The 21090-nt window shown below is 41.0% G+C and overlaps 1 protein-coding gene across 1 annotated transcript in view; it reads right to left on the bottom strand.

Moving 5' to 3' along the window:
* NOXRED1 (NADP-dependent oxidoreductase domain containing 1) overlaps nt 1–19200 on the bottom strand; it is a 21923-nt gene extending 2723 nt beyond the window's left edge. Inside the window, exons 1-5 of the mRNA XM_006864768.1 lie at nt 19046–19200; nt 17054–17238; nt 11194–11374; nt 5957–6108; nt 5184–5406 (exon numbers count right to left, since the gene is read on the bottom strand). Of these exons, the coding sequence (XP_006864830.1) occupies nt 5184–5406; nt 5957–6108; nt 11194–11374; nt 17054–17238; nt 19046–19200 (896 nt within the window). The remainder of the gene's footprint in view (nt 1–5183; nt 5407–5956; nt 6109–11193; nt 11375–17053; nt 17239–19045) is intronic.
* Nucleotides 19201–21090: the final 1890 nt, after the last annotated feature.

The following is a 21090-nucleotide window of genomic DNA, read 5'->3' as shown; positions in this document are numbered from 1 at the left end:
CGGAGCGGCTGGTAGTTTCGAACCACTGACCTTAAGGTTCGCAGCCCGATTCGTAACCACTACGCTACCAGAGCTCCATCACAAATTAAGATACTTACACTTCTTAAAAAAGAAAATCACAATTGTTGGTGAGAATGTGAAGTTGGAACACTCTTACACTACTGGCTGTTGTTGTTATGTGCCATCGAGTCAATTCCAACCCATAGCGATCCTGTATAAGGTTTCCGAGGAGCAGCTGGGTGAGCTTGAACTGCCGACCTTGCAGTTAAAATGGCTTTGCAATCTGGCGCATTAACCCACAGCGCCATACCAGGACTCCTACACTACTTACTGGTAGGAATGTAATATAGTGTAATTGCTATAGGAAACAGTTTTGTGGTTAAACATAGACTTACTGTTGTTGTTAGTGCCATCAAGTTGGTTCTAATTCATAGCAACCCTGTATAGGATTTCTAAGGAGTGGCCGGTGGGTTTGAACCAACCTTGTAGTTAGCAGTCCAGTGCTTATGCTACAGTGGGCCACACTGGGACTCCAGATCCTATATGACCATATGATCATATGACCTAGCAATTCCACTCCTAAATATACACCCTAAAGAATTGAAAGCAGAGACATAACAAACTTATACCCTGATATTCACTGTAGCACTAATCACAGTAGCCGAAAGGTTGTTGTTGTTGTTAAGTGCCGTCGAGTCGGTTCCAATCCATAGCGACCCTGTACAGGGTTTCCGAGGGTGTAAATCTTTACGGGAGTAGAAAGCCTCACCTTTCTCCCGCGGAGCAGCTGGTAGTTTCGAACCGCTGACCTTAAGGTTCGCAGCCTGATTCGTAACCACTACGCTACCAGAGCTCCTTAGCCGAAAGGAAGAAACAACCTAAATACCCATCAACAGACAATTGAATAAACAAAATGTGGTATGGTCATACAATAGAATATTAGCCATCCAGAAAAAGAATGAAACTTTGATATATGCTATGTGAATGAACCTTTAAAACGTTGTTAGGTGCTATTGAGTCACCGATTCAGAGTGACCTTATACACAACATAACAAAACCCAATCCTGTACCCATTTCAAAGTTATTGCTACACTTGAGCCCACTGCTGCTGCCACTGTATTGGGTGTCTTCCTCTTTTTCCTGACCCTCCATTTTACCAACCGTAATGTTCTTCTCCAGGTAATGGTCCTTCTTGATCTACGTCTGAAGTATGAGAGACAAAGTCTGGACATCCTGGCTTCTAAGGAGCATCTGGCTGTACTTCCTCCAACACAGATCTGTTTGTTCTTTTGGCAGTCCGTGGTACTTTCAATCTTCTCCTCCAACACCAAAGCTCCAATGCATCAATTCTGCATCAGTCTTCCTTAATTCACTGTCCAACTTGCACATGCATATGACGTTATTGAAAATACCATGGCTTGGGTCAGGCACACCTCAGTTCTCAAACTGATTATCTTTGTTCTTCAACACTTTAAAGAGGTCTTGTGCAGCAGATTTGCCAAATTCAATATGTTGTTTGATTTCTTGACTGCTGCTTCCATGAGTATTGATTGTTGATCTGAGCAAAATGAAGTCTCTAACAACCTAATTCTTCTCTCTGTTTATCTTGATGCTACTGATCCAGTGGTGAAATAACGTTTTAAATGCCGTCAAGTCGGTTCCGACCCATAGCGACCCTGAACAGGGTTTCCGAGGATGTAAAATCTTTACAGGAGCAGAAAGCCTCATTTTCTCCTGCAGAGCGGCTGGTAGTTTGAAATGCTGACCTTAAGGTTCACAGCCCGATTCGTAACCACTACACTACCAGAGCTCCTTAGATCAGTGAAATTAGACAAAAAAGAACAATATTGCATGGTCCAACTTAGATGAAATCATCTAGAATAGGCCAGTGTATAGACACCAAAGCTTAGTAGTGGTCACCAGGGGCAGGAGAAGTCCTGGTGTGGTGCCGCAGGATAAGCACTCAACCACAAGGTCAGTTTGAAGTGCAAGGTTGGTGGCTCAGCTCCACCACTCACTCCTCAGAAACCATACACAGGGTCACTATGAGTTGGAACCGATTCAACAGCACTAACAACAACAACAACAATGGGCAGGAGGGAAAATAAAGGGGGACTCAGGCATACGGGAAACTGAGTTTCTATTAAGAATGATGGAAAAAAGTGGAAGTGGACAGTGTAACCTGCCTGCCAAGTGTGATTACAGTCACTGAACTGTATCTGTAAAAAATATTGAAATGACAACTGTTTCATTATATGTGGTTTTAACACAATAAAAAATTATTTAAAAGAAAAAAAAGGATATAGGTTGAATAAAATAAATGAATCCAATGAATACCTATGCAACTGCTTACACATTAAATAGATAGGATTAAACCCATGACATAGTAAGTGAAAACCAATATGTAAGTCCCATATTTCTACAGTGTCTAAAAATATATATATATAGGTATACATTTATAAATGTATAGAAAGACTGAAAAATATATAAAGCCTACAAAATAGTATTTGTAGACAAGGAGGGCTTTTGCTTTTCCACAGATTGGATTTTTTACAGCAAAAAATATTTTTCTGCGTTTTTAAACTTAAGTAATTTTTAAGCTTACTTTGAATCAGACAGTCTACTATGCCCGGAACAACAAATTGAAGAGGAATGACATTGCATTCATCGTCAAAAAGAACATTTCAAGATTTATGTTGAGGTACAATGCTGGAAACAAAGAGTTAGGATCAGTAATTGGAAAATATGGTATTGGTGATAGAAATGATGCTGATGCTGGAGATTGCATGATAGAATTTTGCAAGACCAATGAGTTATTCATTGTAAATACCTTTTTTAAACAACATAAAAGATACTATACATGTGGACATCACTACATGAATATACAGAAATCAAATTGGCTACATCTATGGGAAGAGATGGTGGAAAACCCAAAACCAGGCCAGGAACAGACTAGAACAGACTATTAGTTGCTCATATGCAAGTTTAGGCTTAAGCTAAAGAAAATTAAAACAAGTCCCAAGAGCCAAAATTTGACCTGAATTTAGATACCATCTTAAGAACAGGTTTGATGCATTAGACATTAATGACAGAGACCAGAAGAGTGTAGGGTGGCATGAAGAACATCACACAGGAAGAAAGCAAAAGGTCTTTAAATAGACAGGAAATTTAAAAAAAAAGGTCAAAATGGATGTCAGAAGACATTTTCTCGTCAGCATATGAATGCTGAAGTTAATGGGATATATGAGGAAGTAAAATAGCTGAACAGAACATTTCAAAAGTCAGCTTGAGAAGACAAAGTCAAGTATTGTAATGAAATGTGCAAAGACCCAGAGTTAGAATTTGAAAAGGGTAGATATTATCATCTGAACTGCAAGGTCAGCGGTTCAAGCTCACCAGCTGCTCCTTGGAAACCCTATACAGGGTCCCTATTGGTCAGAATCGACTGGATGGCACTTAACAACAGCAACAACAAGGCAATGAGTTGATAGGCCTTGGGACTCAGGACCACAGTTTAAGGGGACACAGTGTTCAATTGGCATAACATAGTCCACAAAGACAATGTTCTACACATCATGCTTGGGTTAGTATCGTCTGGGATCTTGAAAGCTCATGAGTGGCCATCTTAAGATACAGCTAATTGTCTATGTGTGGAAGAAGAGTGATGAGAATTGAAGAGGCTTGGAATCAATTATTCCACTGGACTAATGGAACATGTGAACCTCAACGTCTGTAACTTTGAGACCAGAACTACAGCAGCTGCCCTGAAAGCATTAGAGAGTCCCAGATAGTGTGGGAGAAAATATGGAACAAAACTCAAAATTATTTAGAGACTGGTGGAACCAGAGACTGTGTATGGCCTGTAACCTCCCTTCTGGTCTGAAAAGGAACTCACCCTCATGGTCCAATTTTCACCCAAAAAGTAGATAGGTTTATAGTGCATTACAACAACACTAGTAAGGTATACTTATCATGGAACGGTCAATCATTCAAAATCAAAAGGGCAACATTTTTCTAAGGACACAGTTGAGAAGGGATAGGAAGGTGGGTGGAATGGAAACAAGAACCACAGGGAGGAAGTGGGATAACTGTTGTTACATGGAGGGGATTGCAATCATTGAGATGAAACAAAGTGTATGATTTGTTGAATCTAAAACTAAAACTAATGAACTTGTCTGTAAACCTTAATTCACAATAAAATTAAAAAAAAAAAAAAACTGAAAGGGAAGAGTACACGCAGCATGTTTCAGTTGAAAGAACTGAAGGAAAAATTCAAGCCTTGCAATATTGAAGAATTCTATGTGCAAAATGAAATCCTGTGTGGCACTGTAGGATAAAGCATTAGACTGCAAGGTTTGTTTGCACTGCAAGGTAGCGATTCACATCTGCTGCAAAAGATCTCTCTAAGAGTTCAAGAGCACAGATACCAGTTTGAGGTCCAAGCCATGATATGTTCAGTACCCTCATAAGAATGTGAAGGAAATCTGGTAGCATAGTGGTTACAAGTTGGACTGCTAATCTCAAGATCTGCAGTTTGAAACTACCAACCGGTGCATGGAAGAAAGATGAGACTTTCTGTTCCCATAAAGATTTACAGCCTTGGAAACCCTATACAGGGTCGCTATGAGTTGGGACTGACTATGTACAGCACACCACCAACCACCATCACCATATGAATGTGAAAGTTGGACAATGAATAAGGAAGACCGTGGAAGAACTGATACATTTGAGTTGTGATGTTGGAGAAGAATATTGGAGGTACCATGGACTACCAAAAGAAGAAACAGGTCTGTGTTGGAAGAAGTACAGCCAGAATGCTCCTTACAAGCCAGAATGGTGAGATTGCATCTCTCATGCTTAGATATGTTATCATGAGGAAACAATCTCTGAAGAAGGTTATCATTCTTGGTAAAGTGGAGGGTCTGCGAAAAAGAGGAAGACCCCTAATGAGATGGATTGGCACAGTGACGGCAGCAGTGGGCTCAAGCGCTACAACAATTGTGAGGATGGCAATGGATTGGGCAGTGTTTCATTCTGTTGTGCATTAGGTGACTATAGGTCAGAACCGACTGACAGTACCTAACAACAACAACAAGTTTTAAAAAATAACATAAAAGGGAAAAAGGAAAAATCACCTGTACAAGTGCGGGAGAAATCACAGTGGCAATTGTCTGACACCTTACCCTTTCTGTGGCAGGTTCTTGGCATATATTTTGCTGACAAAATCTGTTAGTTGAAATTTGGGGCAAGATGCTTGGTCTTTCCCACAATCTTCAAAGTGCACAGAGAGAAGCCGGTCACTGAGAAGCTGCAGCACACTTGAGTGGGACATTTCCATTGCTGTGCAGATGTTCAGGGCGGCATACAATACTCCCTCCAACCACTTGATATTGAGGGTTATTCCCCCTGCACACCAACGAAAAGGTCAATACGAGTGAGCACCATACGAAGGATTTGACAGATCAGCAGGTATTCTGAGGCTCAAGTCAAGTCGACATTCCTCCTCCTAGTCCAGAGTCTTACTGGTGTTTTTTGATGACACAGCCTCAGTGTTGACCAGACCCCAGGAGGATAGATAAGACCACCTAGTACAGACACTGCTAATGGTAGGGGTTCTTTGGAATAGTGCTTGCCAGAAAAAGAAGAGACCAAGGGAAATAGTGCAAGGTTAGAAAAGAGAAAAGGCATTTTCATCCCAGACACACATCCTCCTCAGGGATTATTTAAAGTATGTTTGCCTACTCTGGTTTTCATATTCATCCTTAAAGGATCCAGATAACAAGGCTTCTAAGCTGTCCCTAATAAAGGATGCTTTTTACCACTATATACTCTTCTCATTTGAAACTTAGATAACTGAGATTTTACCCAGTTTGTGTTTTCCTTTCCCATCCTCCCTATACACTACACACACTGATAGGAAATAATTTTCAAAAGAGTGCAAAACATGGACCATTACCAGCAGTACTGTAGGGGCAGGTAGCCTGGAGAATCGCAGGATCTTGTAGAGCAGCTGTGATTTCCTTATTGGCTCCCCAGATGTTTACAAATGTATCATCACACTGATACTGAGGCCGCAGGATATTGGTGTGGTTCAGCAGTAACTTCAACCTGGAAGTAAAACCACCAAGATGGTAGTGTCAGGACTGGAAACAACTGCCCAACCCACTGCGTTCATATCCAACACCAGCTACTGATGATGCTACACAGCTACCCGGGCAAACAAAGCTCTGTGTGTGCGTATTAGTGAATGTCATGTGCCAGGCATCAGGCTAAACATTGCTATTGTGAGTGGCTGTCAAGTTGATTTCCACTCACAGTGAGTGTTAAATGCCATCCAGTTGGTTCCAGTTTATAGCATCCTGTATAGTTTCCAAGGAGTGGCTGATGAGTTTGAATCGCCAACCTTGTGGTTAGTTGTTGTTAAGTGCCATGGAATCAGTTCCAACTCATAGCTAACCTGTACAGGATTTCTGAGTAGTCCAATGTTTATAATACAGTTATACACAAGAATTTCTCCTAGTAACTGTTGCTGTTAAGTGTGATCGAGATGGTTCCAACTCATATCAGTCAGGTAAAGGGTTTCCAAGGAGGTGCTGGTGGGTTTGAACTGCTGACCTTGTGGTTAGCAGTCAGTGCTTATCCTATAAAGCCATACCAGAACTCCTCCTAGTGACCGTTAGTTGTGAGGTGCTGCCCAGTCAGTTCTGACTCATACTGACTTTATACACAACAGAATGAACTGCCCAGTCCAGCACCAACCTCACAATTGTTATGTTTGAGCCCATTGCTGCTCCCACTCACTATGCCAATCCATCTCATTGGGGGTCTTCCTCTTTTTCACTGACTTCCACCTTTCCAAGCATGATATCCTTCTCCAACGATTAGTTCCTCATGATATGTCTGAAGTATGAGAGACGAAGTCTCTAGATGGACTTCTTCCAGCACAGATTTGTTTGTTCTAACAATCCCTGGTACTTTTAATATTCTTCTCCAACACCATAACACAAATGCATCAGTTATACAGTCTTCCTTATTCATTGTCCAACTTTCACATGCATATGAGGCTTTGTAAAATACCATGACTTGGACCTCAAACTGACATCTTTGCTCTTGAATACCTTAAAGAGGCCTTGTGTGGCAGATTTGTCTAATGCGATACATCATTTGATTGCTTGACTGATGTTTCTAGGAGTGTTGATAGTGAATCTAAGCCAAATGAAATCTTTGACAATCTTTTCTTCATTTATCATGATGTTATTTACTGGTCCAGCGGTGAGGATTTTTGTTTTCATTTCAGTTTGTTGAGATATTTCAATTTGTATTCCATCAATTTCTGGTGACTTGTTCTTGGCCAATGACCTCAATGCACCTTAGAATTCTTCCTTCGGGATCATTGACTTTTTTTAGTTTTTTTTTTTTTAAGGTTTTTATTGTGGATTGAGTGAAAGTTTACAGGGCAGACCATCAGTTTTACATTCAACCAATCATACACCTTGTTTCATTACAATGATTATAATCCCCTCCATATACCATCAGTGAACAGAATTTCTGTCTTTAGCTCTTTTTTTTTTTTTTTTAAACACTTAGACATATATAATAATTTACACCACCAAAGGCACATTCTGCAAGTCTGCCTCCTGGCCACCAGCTCTCAGTCCCTTTCTTTCCATGAATCTAGAGTCATCAGCTGCCCCCTCTCTACATGTCCCCATCTCTGCCTCCATTGCTGCTTCTCTGGATAAGGTCTCGCATTCCGCTGCTGCTCTTCTCCCTTAATGGTCCTAAGGTTCTTTGTTTCTGGACTGTAAAATTAACTACTCCCCTGCTTTTCTTAAAAAACTTCTACCTTTACAGTTGTGTTATCATTAGTCATGATAACAATTACTCACTATTGAATCATAAGAATCATATCCCAATCTCTTCTAACCAGACCCATCTAGATAAGATGAAAACTATTTAGTGGGGACTCTTTTCTTTCTCCACACACTATTAAAGTAAACTCCCCCTTGAAACCTTGTAAGCCAAGTCACTTCGAGCCTTTATCGCCTCCTCATTTTAGGTAGCCAATGTCTAAGTTTCCCATCCTTATCTGCCCTGTGTACAGAGGGGATAGCATTGATACTTGATGTGAAGACTCCTTCCCTCTCTGTTGGTATTTAGAGTTACCACCTCCATGAGTATAGGTCAGGTTCATCAAATTGTAGCAATTTTCCCTCATTTCCTTTATCAAAAATTGTTGTTTTTATCTTCCTTCTGATTATCAAGCCATTGAGGCTAGGTCAAATGGGTACTATCTGCAACTTTGGGTGTTCTTGTGTGCCTCCTCTCACTTCATGTCAGCTGGATGCTTCACTCTCAGCTCTAGCCCTCTGTGGCTATGTCCTTGTCCATGGGCTCAGGTGTCCCCTGGTCTCACCACACTTTGGCCCAACCAGCCCTTCCAATTCTCTCTCTCATCTCCAGGTCAACAGGAGTCTGTGGAACGTAGTTGAACTCAGCCCATTTCTTCATTGTTGCCTTTCCCCCTCTTCCACTCACCAGTAGACCAATGTGGTGGCCAGCAAACTTACATACATGCTCATGTGTTCCCTTTGAGTTTCAGTCTTAGAGGGTGTGTGTGTCATGAAGGAACTTGATTGCTTGCCTTGATGGCTTCCCAGAGAACAACTTGCTTATTCTTATAGTAAGCCAGTCATACGTCCATTTTTGTTTTGTGTTTTTCCTGACGATCTTTCTTTGAAGATATATCTTCTGTCGCTCTAGCTGTTCAAGGCTGGTCTGCTTCTCCTCTCTAGTGGGAATGTCCCACCTCAGAAGGTTCTGGATTGGGCTCAGGATTCCACCTAAGGTCCTATACACTGCAAAATCTCCACAGGAGGCTTATTTCACTGGGCAGGATTATTGACTTTTTTTTTTTTTTAAGTTTTTATTGTGAATTAGGTGATAGTTTACTTGGGAGAACATCAGCTTTACATTCATCCTATTGTACTTCGTTTCATTGCAATGATTAGATGCATCATCATTCAACAGAATTTGCTTCCATTCCCTCTATTTTGTTTTGTTTTGTTTTGTTTCTGGAGGTACACGGAAGCACTGAGAAATATACAACCATTCAAACAACTAAAGGGCACACCCCATAACCCTGCCCCCACCTCCTCCAGCCATCAGCCCTCAGGCCCTCTCCCTCCCTGAGTCCAGAGGTCCCAGCCGCTCCATCTCTCCACGTCATCGTCTCTGCGTCCATCTCAGGTGTCACTGCTTCTCTGGATAGGGTCCCATGCTCTACTCTTTTCCCTTGATGGTCCCAGGGTCCTCTGCTCCTGGACTGCCAGATCAACCACTCCCTTCCTCTTGTTATAAAATGTCTACCTGGATCATTGACTCTTCTTGATCATATGCTACCTCTTGAAATGGTTGAACATCGACCATTTCTTTTTGGTACAGTGACACTGTGTATTCCTTCCATCTTCGTTTGATGCTTTCTGCATCATTCAATATTTTGCCCTAAAAATCCTTCAGTTCAGAAATGCTCACATGTTCTTCCCCTTTGGTTTTCTAACTCCAGATCTATGCACATTTCATTATAATATTTGACTTTGTCATCTCGAGCTGACCTGACCTTTGAAATTTTCTGTTCAGCTCTTGTACCTCCTCACTTCTTCCATTTGCTTTAGCATCTCTGTGCTGGAGAGCAAGTTTCAGAGTTTCCTGACATCCATTTTGGTGTTTTTCTTATTTCTTCTGTTATGATGATCTTGGTGTCATCCCACAACTCTTCTGACCTTTGGTCATTAGTATCTAATTCAACAAATCTGTTCTTGAGATGGTCTCTAAATTCAGGTAAAATATGTTCAAGGTCAAAATTTGGCTCTTATGGACTTGTTTTAATTTTCTTTAGCTTTACCCTGAACTTGCTTATGAGCAATTGATAGTCTGTTCCACAGTCTGCCCCTAGCCTTGTTTTGGCTGATAATACATACTTTTCCACTGTCCCCTCCCACAGATATAGTCAATTTGAATTTTGTGTAGTCCATCTGGTGAAGTCCAAGTCTTCTTTTATGTTGTTTTAAAAAGGTATTTGCAATGAGTAAGTCATTGGTCTTCCAAAATTCAGTTTTGCAATCTCCAACATCATTTCTATCACCAAGGCCATATTTTCCAACTACTGATCCTTCCTCTTTGTATCCAACCTTTGCATTCCAATCACCAGAAGTTATCAATACATCTTGATTGCATATTTGATCAATTTCAGACTGAAGAAGTTGGTGGAATTCTTCAGTTTTATTATCACTGGTTTTAGTGGTTGGAGCATAAATTTAAATAATAGTGGTATTAAATGGTCTTCCTTGCAGGCCTATGGATATTATCTTATCACAGACAATATTATGCTTCAAGATAAATCTTGAAATGTTCTTTTTGATGATGAATGTGACGCCATTCCTCTTCAATTTTCATTCATGGCATAGTAAACCATATAATTGTCGTATTCAAAAAGGCCAATAGCAACTAGTGACTGTTGTTGTTGTTATGTGCCATAGAGTTGGTTCCGACTCATAGCGACCCTATACAGGGTTTCCGAGACTGTAAATCTTTACGGGAGCAGAAAGCCTCATCTTTCTCCTGCAGAACAGCTGGTAGTTTCGAACTGCTGTCCATGAGGTTAGCAGCCCAACTCGTAACCACTGTGCTACCAGAGCTCTTTCAACTAGTGACTAGGGGTGCAAAAATAAGATCTGATACTTGCCCTCAGTAACATTTCATGTTGTTCACTTGTGGTTTCCCTCCTTATTGATTCTCAGGGGAATAAGCTTCAGGTAGCAGGAGGCATTGTTTATTGCATTCTAGACATTTTCATATCAAAGAAGTATCCCCACAAGTGCTATGGTGGTTTAGTCACAATTTGTAGACAAGTGGGGAATACACAATTACAAAGACTACCTGGGTCCGTCTGCAGATAAATCTGTTTCTACCTTGGTGCTGTAGGATAAGCACTTGACTAAGTGGTTCAAATTAGCCAGCCACTCCTTGGAAACCCTATACAGAGTCGCTATGAGTCGCAACTGACTCTATAGCACTTACCAGCAACAACCTAATTTTCATAGGAATGACCACTGCAAGAGAAAGGAGTGGGGGGCAGTTAGAGGGGACACACAGAAGTCAGAGATGAGGAGAGAGAGCGTGTCTACAAGATACCTGGGTACAGGGACGGCAGCTACAAAGCTGTACACAATGCAGGCTTTGTCAAGGCTGTTCTGAATTTCCACACAGATGTTAGGCAGCTGAGATGGCAGGCAGCAGAGGAATACCACGTTGGCCCAATTTACCAGGTAAGCATTTTGGTAAAAGCACTGGATCCCCAGTTTCTGGAGTTCATCTAGGAGAAAGAAAGCAAGACAAAGTGCCAGGTATGGGGAAAGGATTCTCATGATCTTATCTTAATCAACTGAAGTCTTATACCCACATAAACCAGAAGATTTCCCATATAAGCCCGGCAGCAGTGCCCTAACCCCTTGTTAAGACGGCTAGCACCACTGCAGCGGTGTGTAGACTAGGAAATAAGTCATCCCAGTGTGGTGCTGTGGGTTAATGCGCTGGACTGCAAAGTTGGTTTGAATTGCAGGGGTGGTGGTTCAAGCTCACCAGCCACTTCTAGGAAACCCTCTACAGGGTTTCTGTGGGTTGGAACCGAGTTGACAGCACTTCACAATAACAAATCATATTTTTAGGGAGCCATGGTAGCACAACACTTTAAGCATTGGGCTACTAACCGCAGGGTCTGCATCTGTAATTTACCTGAAATTTATCAGAAACCCTTCGGAGTAGCTCTGCCTTGCTCTGTAAGATCACTATGAGTCTATGGGATAATGTGCTTGACTGCAAGGTCAGTTTGAGCCACAAGGTTGGTGGTTCAAACCCACCAGCTGCTCCTTGGAAACCCTATACAGAGTTGCTATGAGTTGGAACCGACTCGATGGCACTTAGCAACAAAATCTTAACAGATATCTTTCTTACAGACCAGTAAGTGGGTTTCTTACTTAGACCAAACACTGGACTGTTTGATTTATTTAAAGAAGAAAAAATTTCAAAGGAGGCTTCTGCTCCACTTTTGTGCAGATTGATCATATACTAGTTAATGTACATATGTTATCTAAAGTAATCCTCACAAAAATCTCATGAGGCAGAGACTAGTATTATTCCCATGTTGTAGATGAGGCTTCAAGAGTTAAGGGGAGCAGGAAGAGTAGGAGAGATGCTGGGAGAGATTTGGAAAGGTCATTTGCTGTTTCAGTAAAACATATACAGTAAGATTTCTAAATGTACAGAGAAATATGATAACTCAGATGATTGTATAGAAACACTCATTGGTAGTTAATCAATTGATTGTACTTACTGCAATGTGGAGTTTCAAAAGTAAATATTTTAAATGTAAACTCACATCTGTTTTAGGTGTTATTGGAAAACGATATTATATTTGAAGAGGTGAATTTTTATCTTAACCACCAAGAGTGCATGATAAATTGATGCTGATATTATCTGGATACTTATAAACTTGGAAGATGGATAGGACAAAGAGAACGTTTGGGAAACATACACAGGTGTCATTCATTAATGTGTTGTTCTCAAAATTGCGTAGAAGCTGATGCTGGACGTTTGGACTTCTTGCTTCCTCAGACAACACACAGTGATAAACACTATCATCTTAAACATATTGCTTCCCAAAGATGGTGCATTTTATTTATTTATATGTATATATTATATATTTTGTTGTTAAGTGCCATGGAGTTGGTTCTGACTCATAGTGACCCTGTATACGGTTTCCAAGGCTTTACATCTTTTGCAGGAGCAGAAATCCTCATCTTTCTCCCATGGAGCAACTGGTAGGCCTGAACTGCTCACCTTGTAGTTTACAGTCCAGTGCTTATCATATACAGCCACCACACTCTCAATAGAGAGATGACCAAGAAGACAACTTTTGGGGGTGGTATATATGCTCATTACTTTGTTTAGGGTGATAGTTTTAATATGCTGTATATATATATACACACACACACATATAAGGAGCTCTGGTAGCATAGTGGTTACGAGTCAGGCTGCTAACCTCAAGGTCAGCAGTTTGAAACTACCAGCAATTCCACGGAAGATGAGGCTTTCTGCTCCCATAAAGATTTACAGCCTCGGAAACCCTATACAGGGTCACTATGGGTCAGAACCAACTCGACAGCACTTAACAACAACAACCACAAATATATATATACACATACATGAAGTCCTGGTGTGGCACACACAGTAGGATAAGCACTCAACCTCAAAGTCAATTTGAACTGCAAGGTCGGTCCTCAGAAACCCTATAGAGGATGGCTATGTGTCAGAATTGATTTGACAACACACAACAACAACATATATATGTATGTGTGTGTGTCTGTCAGTTGGAGCCAGCTCAGTGGTAACTGGCACAGGTTTATTGCTAGTATTAAAAAATTTGCCTTGAGTGGTTAAATTTTTTTAAAAATCTGATATAGGAAAAAACACTTACTCATTAGTATAAAAATTACAGACACTCCCACCGAAAAACTGGGCAAAACCAAGTTTAAAAACATAACAATAAATCTAAAGAATATTCAAATTCATATTCAGATGATGATACAAAAAATTTTTCCAGACTTGACAAGGATGTAGTAAAATGGGTGTTTTTATATAATACTGGTTAAAATTTACCTTGCACGGCTTTTTTCAGCGACCAATTTGAAAAAATTAATTGGAAGACTCTTTGAAAGTGAAGCCTACATCTACCACATGAGCAGACCATTGGGAGTGCCCAAGACTAACTGAAAAAAAACATAGATCTACACAAACACTTGTACATTAATGTCATATCAGCTTTATTTGTAATAGTCCAAAACTAGAAACAATTTGATCATCAACAGACGAATGGATAGACAAACTGTGGAATGTTCATGTAATAGAATACTACTCCAAATTAAGAAAGATATTGATACATAAACAGCATGGGTAAATCTCAAAATAATTATGCTTAGTGAAAGAAGCCAGACATAAAGAGCACATACTGTATGATTCCATCTGTATAAAGTCCAAGAAAATGCAAATGAATCTATGGTGTCAGATCACTTGTTGCCTAGCTGGGAGGAGGGGCTGTAGCGGGGGCGTCAATAGAGAGATAACCAAGCAGACAACTTTTGGGGGTGGTATATATGCTCATTACTTTGTTTAGGGTGATAGTTTTAACAGGTGTATGCATGTATCAAAACATCAAGCTTTATATATGTGACGTTTACTGTATGCAAATTACATCTTAATACAGCTGTGCCTAGTCCTTGATCTAGTAAGTGTATTTTGAAAACTATGTATGAAGAACTCCAACTAAATCGGCCACCATACCACCCACTGCCTGCGTGTCGATTCCGACTCACAGTGACCCTATAGGACAGAAGAGAACTGCTCCTTAGGATTTCCGAGACTAAACCTTTAGGGGAGCACACAGTTTCATCTTTCTCAGATGGAACAGATGGTACATTTGAATCACCGACCTTGTGATTAGCAGTCTAGTATTTCTCTTACAGCCCCGCACCAGGACTATAGAACCTTGTTGTTGTTGTTACGTGCTGTTAAGTCAGTTCCAACTCATAATGACCCGGATTTAGGGTTTCTGAGGAGTGGCTGCTGAGTTTGAACCACCGACCATATGTTTCAAACTGACCTTGTAGTCCAGGGTTTATCCTACAACGCCACACCAGGACTCCATATAACCTTAAAATCATGATTTTGAATGGGGTTAAATGATATGGGAAATTGCTCATAATGTGTTACGTGAAAATAGAAAAATATAGACAGCTATATATAGAACATTTACCAATTACTAATACAGAAAAATGGGAAATAAGTTATAACCCTGAGAAGAGGATTATAGTTAGTTATTACTTTCTTCCTTCTGAGTACTTGTAGGTCCATAAGTGAAGTGAAATTTACATACAGTGAAAAAAATGGAACTGAAGTATATAATTTGATCAGTTTTGAAAAATTTACACACCAATGTAACCCACAGCTCTTTCAAGATATAGAATATTTCCAGCTACCCAGAAAGTCTCTTGGGTCCCTTCTCATTTCCCTTTAAAATTTTCCTGAAAGCCAACACTCTTCTGATTTCTTTCTTCACAAACTAGTAAATAGAATCATTACAAAACCTTTTTTTTTTTTTTAAAGCAAATGTTCTGTTTAACAACACAAGCCTGGATGTTTGAAGTGTTTAAGGGTCAAGTTAGGAAACTTAACTCTTTTTGGAATGTTTCTCTGTACAATGACCCAGAAGGATTTGTCACCACTAAAGCACAGGGAGGAGCAATAGATATAAAAAAGGAGAAGGAATATACTTTAAGGAATAAGTTTAAAGCAAAACAAAACAAAAAGACATCTTTTGGACATCAGGGAATATGGCAGAGTAGGAAACCTCAGGAATTGGTCCCTCTAACAAAACAACTATTGAGATAGCAGGAACTGTCTGAATCAACTACTTTGGAGTCTAGTTAAACACCTGCACCACTCAGGGGAGAGATTGATGGAAATGCTGTTAAATTTTGGTGAATTATACTATTTGGAATAGCAACAGCCACCCCCACCCCTTCACAAAGTTAAGAATTGAATTACCCATCAGCCACTCAGTAGAAAGCTGAGGCTGGCTGCTCCTGTCAAGATCTACAGTCTTGGAGACTCAATACAGGTTGCTGTGTGTCAGAATTGACTTGAATGCAGTGGGTTAGGGTCGCTATGAGGCAGAACCGACTCCACAGTACTTAACAACAACAACAGGGGCTGTAGGGAGAGGTGAGTGAGGAGCTATTATTTAATGGGTTCAAAGTTTCCAGATGGGATGATGAGCAATTCCTGGAAATAGACAATGGTGATAGATACACATGTGACTATACTTACTGCACCTGAATGGTTAAATGTTTGTTTTGCATGTTTTACCATAATCATAATTTTTAAACACTTTTATTGTGAATTGAGTGAATGTTTACAGACAGGATGGTCAGTTTTACATTCAACAAACCGTACATTTGGTTTCATCTCAATGATTGCAATCCCCTCCCTGCAACAACACTTATCCTGCCTACTCTCTGTGGTGGCTATTTCCATTCCTGCCATCGTCCCATCCCTTCACAACTTGGTCCTTCAGTAGGTTTTGCCCTTTTGATTTTGAATGGTTGGCCATTACATGGTGAGCATTCCTTACAAGTGTTGTGGTTCCCCTATACACCTATGTACTGCTTGGCTGAAAATTTGGGTCACGAGGGTGAATTCCTTTGTAGACCTGAAGGTTGAGAGGTCAAGGGCCACAGTCTCAGGTTCCTCCAGTCTCTTTACAACTAGCAAGTCTGGTCCCTTTTATAAATAATTTTGAGATTTGTTCCACCTTTTCTCTCACTCATCCAGAACGTCCTAATGTGATCCCCCTCAGAGGAGTAGTCAGTGGTAGCCAGGCACCATCTAGTTCTTCTGGTCTTGGAGCCACAGAGACTGATGTTCCCATGTTCTATTAGTCCATCAGACTAACCAATTGAAGCATTTTCAATTCTCATCACTCTTCCTTCCTCCGCATCTGGAGACAGCAATAGTTGCACCCCCAGACAGCCACTGCCAATCCTTCACCAAAGCAGGATTCAGAGCATTCTTTGTGGACTGTTATGCCAATTGACTATGGTGTCCCCTGAGACATGGTTCGATTTCCCCAGGCCCAGAAACTCATTACACTAAGTTGTTTGGTAATACCCAAGACGTTTTCATCCATGTGTACTCTACCGCATTTATAGTTGTGTTTTCAGGAAAGGTACTAAGAATATCCTCTTTCAAACTCTTACGTATGTGTCATAATCATAATCTTTAAAAGCTACCTTTCTAGGTTTTCTCGAGGCCAGGAAGCCAAAGAGAAAACCCTGTGCTACAAACAAGGATTCTTTCTTTCAAGGGACCCTTTGAAAATAGCTTTATCAAGACGTAACCAGCACACCTAAGGCTGCTTTCAGCCACATCTGCTCCTCACCTAAGACCTCTGGCCTCCGCGTGGAGATCCGCAGGCTCTCGGTTGGGATGGGGACAAGCTGAAGCAATACATGAGCCAGCTGCTTCCCAAGATGGCCACCCCCAATGATACCCACATTGAACTTCTCATAGGTAACAGATCCAGTTGAGACACGTCCAGAAATCTGATTCCCATGAGATGATTGTCTGGAGAAAGAACAGACAGACACATTTATAAATACATGCATACTCCAATGAGTGTTCTTGAGTGTCAACCTCTGACCTCCTGGCAACCCATTCCAGTTGAGCCCTGGTGTGGTGCTGTAGAATGTAAGCACTGGACTGCTAGCCACAAGGTTGAGAGATCAGAGCCACCAGCAACTCTCTGAAACCCGTATCGAGTCATTATGAGTTGGAACCAACTTAATAGCACACCGCCACCACAACCCTTCCCGATTATATGCTGCTTTCTCAGCATTATTAGGGAATGAAATACTCTTTTGAGTGAGTTTTCCAGAGATTGAAACACATGCCTTCAAGGTACCAAAACTTGCTTAAAACATTTTACAATTACCATTGTGTTTGTTTCTTTTACTTTGTGACATGTAGTGTATATTTCCCTGCCTTCTTAACTACACAATCTGAATGTTTAATCACATCTTTGACTCAGACCACCAGTATGAACAGCCATTGTTACATATCGTATTGTCATGTAGGACACGTTGTCCAGTTCCTTCACATTTTGTCTGGTTTTTGTACAAACACCTGTCCTTTTTCATTGCTGTCAAGATGAGCCACACTCCTCTCCTACAGCTACACTTTCCGGTTTGCTATTTCCATTCTGCTCAGACTCAGGAAACCAAATAACCTTGATTTTGAAGAACATCATGATTTATTAAAGTAAATGGCTTATGAGAGAAAACAGTCCTGAGAAACTCAGGGTGAAGATTTTGAGACCACTCATCCCAGGGACTCATTTACTAGATTTTTTTCCTTGCCCAAAATGAACAATCTAACCGCTGAAGACATGACACATTATATTATTAGAAGACAAACCTATGTTTGTTCTGTTGTTCAGTAAAAATTAAGAGCCTTCAAGCTCTGGCAAACGTTTCCTTGTAAACATCACAAGCTGCATTCTGTTTAAGGCTTCTTTCCTGGTTGTGAGACTTTTCTCTCAGTGCCAGATCCTTTCTAATATAAAATGCCCTGGAAATGTCCTGCATTGGTTTCTCACCACTCGTTTTGGATGCAATCAGTAGGTTTATGCATCCTTTCCAGACAGGCAATCAGCAGCCTGCCTCCCTGGGTTTAAACTGTATCTATGTTGATTGTTGGTAAATTGCCATCAAGGTGGTTTCTATTCATAGCAACCCTACAAACACAGGGTTTCTGAGGTGCAGCTGGTGGATTTGAACCACCCACACTGTGGTTAGCAGTCCAGTACTTATCTTACAGCACCACACCAGGGCTCCATGCTGTATCTATATATAGCATGTTAAATTCAGATCTGGGCCCCTCATCTAAGAATCAATCTAATATCGGAGCAAAGTAAACTAAGACAGAGTGAGCAGAGACGTCGCTACCTGTACAAAGACAGCAAGTTACCTGGTTATAGGACCCCCTCAAGCTCCCAACTTTCCTGTGAGGAAGCATCCCTTTATTAGCTTAGGCCCAGAAGAAAGAACCAAGCCCATTTTCAGCCAGTCATCAGAACTGACTAACCATCAACCTCTGTGAAAGATAAGCTAGTGGGTCCAGTGAGGGAAATAAATCAATCATTCAATCACTCCACCCTTTGCAAATAAATCACCACAACACCATGCTTTATTATGTAGCTACAGCCAAAGACTCTGGCATGGAGTTCCCTGGTTCTGTCAGACCAAGAGACAGTATAGTTAGAAGAGGTAGAAAGACATTCCCCTGACTATTATTCATATCGAAAGGTTAAGTCCTTTGGATTCCCTGAAATTTGCTTCTTCTCAAGTTGTCTGACCTTAGAGATCTAGATTACCTCAAATTATGGAATAGCTTGCAGAAGAAGGTTGCATGGGCACAGGCCTCTATCATGAGCCCCCGAGAACGACCCTGTAAAAACAGCCAGGTACGGTCTTCCTCTGGAATCTCGTACTCAAACTGCAGGCTCTCAAGGTCCTCCAGCATGTCCATCTCCAAGTGACCATCTCCTGCAGAGACAGATACCAATTGGGCCCCTGTTCTGGGAGCACAGGTGTCTATGCAGCAGAGTGTATATGTGTTCGTTTGCATGTGCCTAGGTCAAAAGCACTCAACATGGTCAAATTCCACACGTCTCTGCTTCCAGATTCTGAGTCTGGAGGTGGAATCCGCTTCTCTGCAGGACTGTAGGTCCTGGAGAGTTTCAAATCACTGCCCGTGAAGCCAGAAATGCAGTAGAATCCTCTGAAGCAGAACAGAAACCCAAAGTAGTGTTCCACCACACAAGCTGTAAGTGGTGTTTTAACCAGATGAGTTTATACCAACATGGGTTTCCTAGGTGCTTTGGAGCCAGGATTTTCCCCCTCCAAGTTTTAGAAATATACGATTGACCAATTAGATGACATTTCAAAGAAGTTCTTCCCATTCATTAAACTCTAGGTTATCTCAGGGTAGAAATCAACCCAAACTAAGTATCACCATTGCCCTGTGTAGGACAGGAAAATCTAGATTTTGTAAAGTAAACACACAGATGTCTGAACCCATGCACATCGCTCACCTCACAAATGGAGATCAGCTCTACCCCCGCCCCATGCTTCTGGTCCTGGAGGTAAGAACTTCATTTCCCAGGAGAATTACCCAAGAAAGTTGTCATTGTGACTCATTAGCTACCAGATTACTTCAGCTTCTGAATCTTAAAGGGGCCAGCTCCACCTAGAGGTTTTCCCAACCTGCAATCTGAGGACACGCATTTCATTACCAAGGGAGTTTGGGACCCTCCTTTTCTTAAAGGAATGTTTGTTGTGGATTTCTAGAATTTTTTTGTAGACTGGAGTATCCTACAGACCTTACTACTCAATTTTCCAACCCCCTTTTTATAAGAGATTGTTAAGTGCCATTGAGTCAGTTCAACTCAAAGTGACCCTGGATAGGGTTTCTAAGGAGCAGCTGGTGGGTTTGAACTGCCAACCTTTAGATTAGCCGTCCAGTTGTTGTTGTTAAGTGCCGTTGAGTCGGTTCCAACCCATAGCAACCCTGTGTAGGGTTTCCGGGGAGCAGCTGGTGAGCTTGAACCACCAATCCTGCAGTTCAAACGGCTTTGCAGTCTGGCACATTAACCCACAGTGCCACACCAGGACTCCGTGTGCTTATCCTATAGTGCCACACCAGGACTCCTGTTTAAGAGATTAATGATAACCCAAGCCCTATAATCTCTACCTGGCCAACTGATTGGAACAGATCCATACTTATGCCCATTCCAAAGAGAGGTGACCCAATGGAATGTGGAAATCATCGGATAATATCACACTAATCTTTCATGCAAGTAAAACTTTGCTAAAGATAATTCAAAAATTGCTGCAACAGTACATTGACAGGGAACTGCCAGAGTTTCAAGTGGATTCAGATGACAATGTGGAACAAGGGATGTCATAGCTGATGCCAGATGGATCTTGGCTGAAAACAGAGAATATGTTTACCTGAGCTTTGCTGACTATACAAAGGTTTTTGATTGTGTGGCTCAAGAAAGGCTATGGATAACATTGCTGAGAATGAGTATTCAAAAAAGTTAACTGTGCTCAAGGATCCTGTACATAGAAAAAGAGGCAGTTGTTTGAACAGAACATGGGGACACTGAATGCTTTAAAATTAGCAAAGGTATGAGTCAAGGTTGTTTTCTTTTCACCATACTTAATTCAACCTGTATGCTGAACAAATAATCCAAGAAGCTGGATTATAAGAAGCAAAGTATGGCATCAGGATTGGAGGAAGATTCATTAACAACCTGCGCTATGCTAATGATAATCACCTTGTTTGCTAAAAGCCAAGAGGACTGACAACACTTACTAATGAAAATCAAAGACCATAGCCTTTGTTATGGGTTGC

The sequence above is a fragment of the Chrysochloris asiatica genome, unplaced genomic scaffold, assembly GCF_000296735.1.
Source record: "Chrysochloris asiatica unplaced genomic scaffold, ChrAsi1.0 scaffold00070, whole genome shotgun sequence".
Classification (NCBI taxonomy): Eukaryota; Metazoa; Chordata; class Mammalia; order Afrosoricida; family Chrysochloridae; genus Chrysochloris; species Chrysochloris asiatica.
The sequence above is the reverse complement of the archived record's forward strand: the minus strand, read 5'-3'. Positions and strand labels throughout refer to the sequence as shown.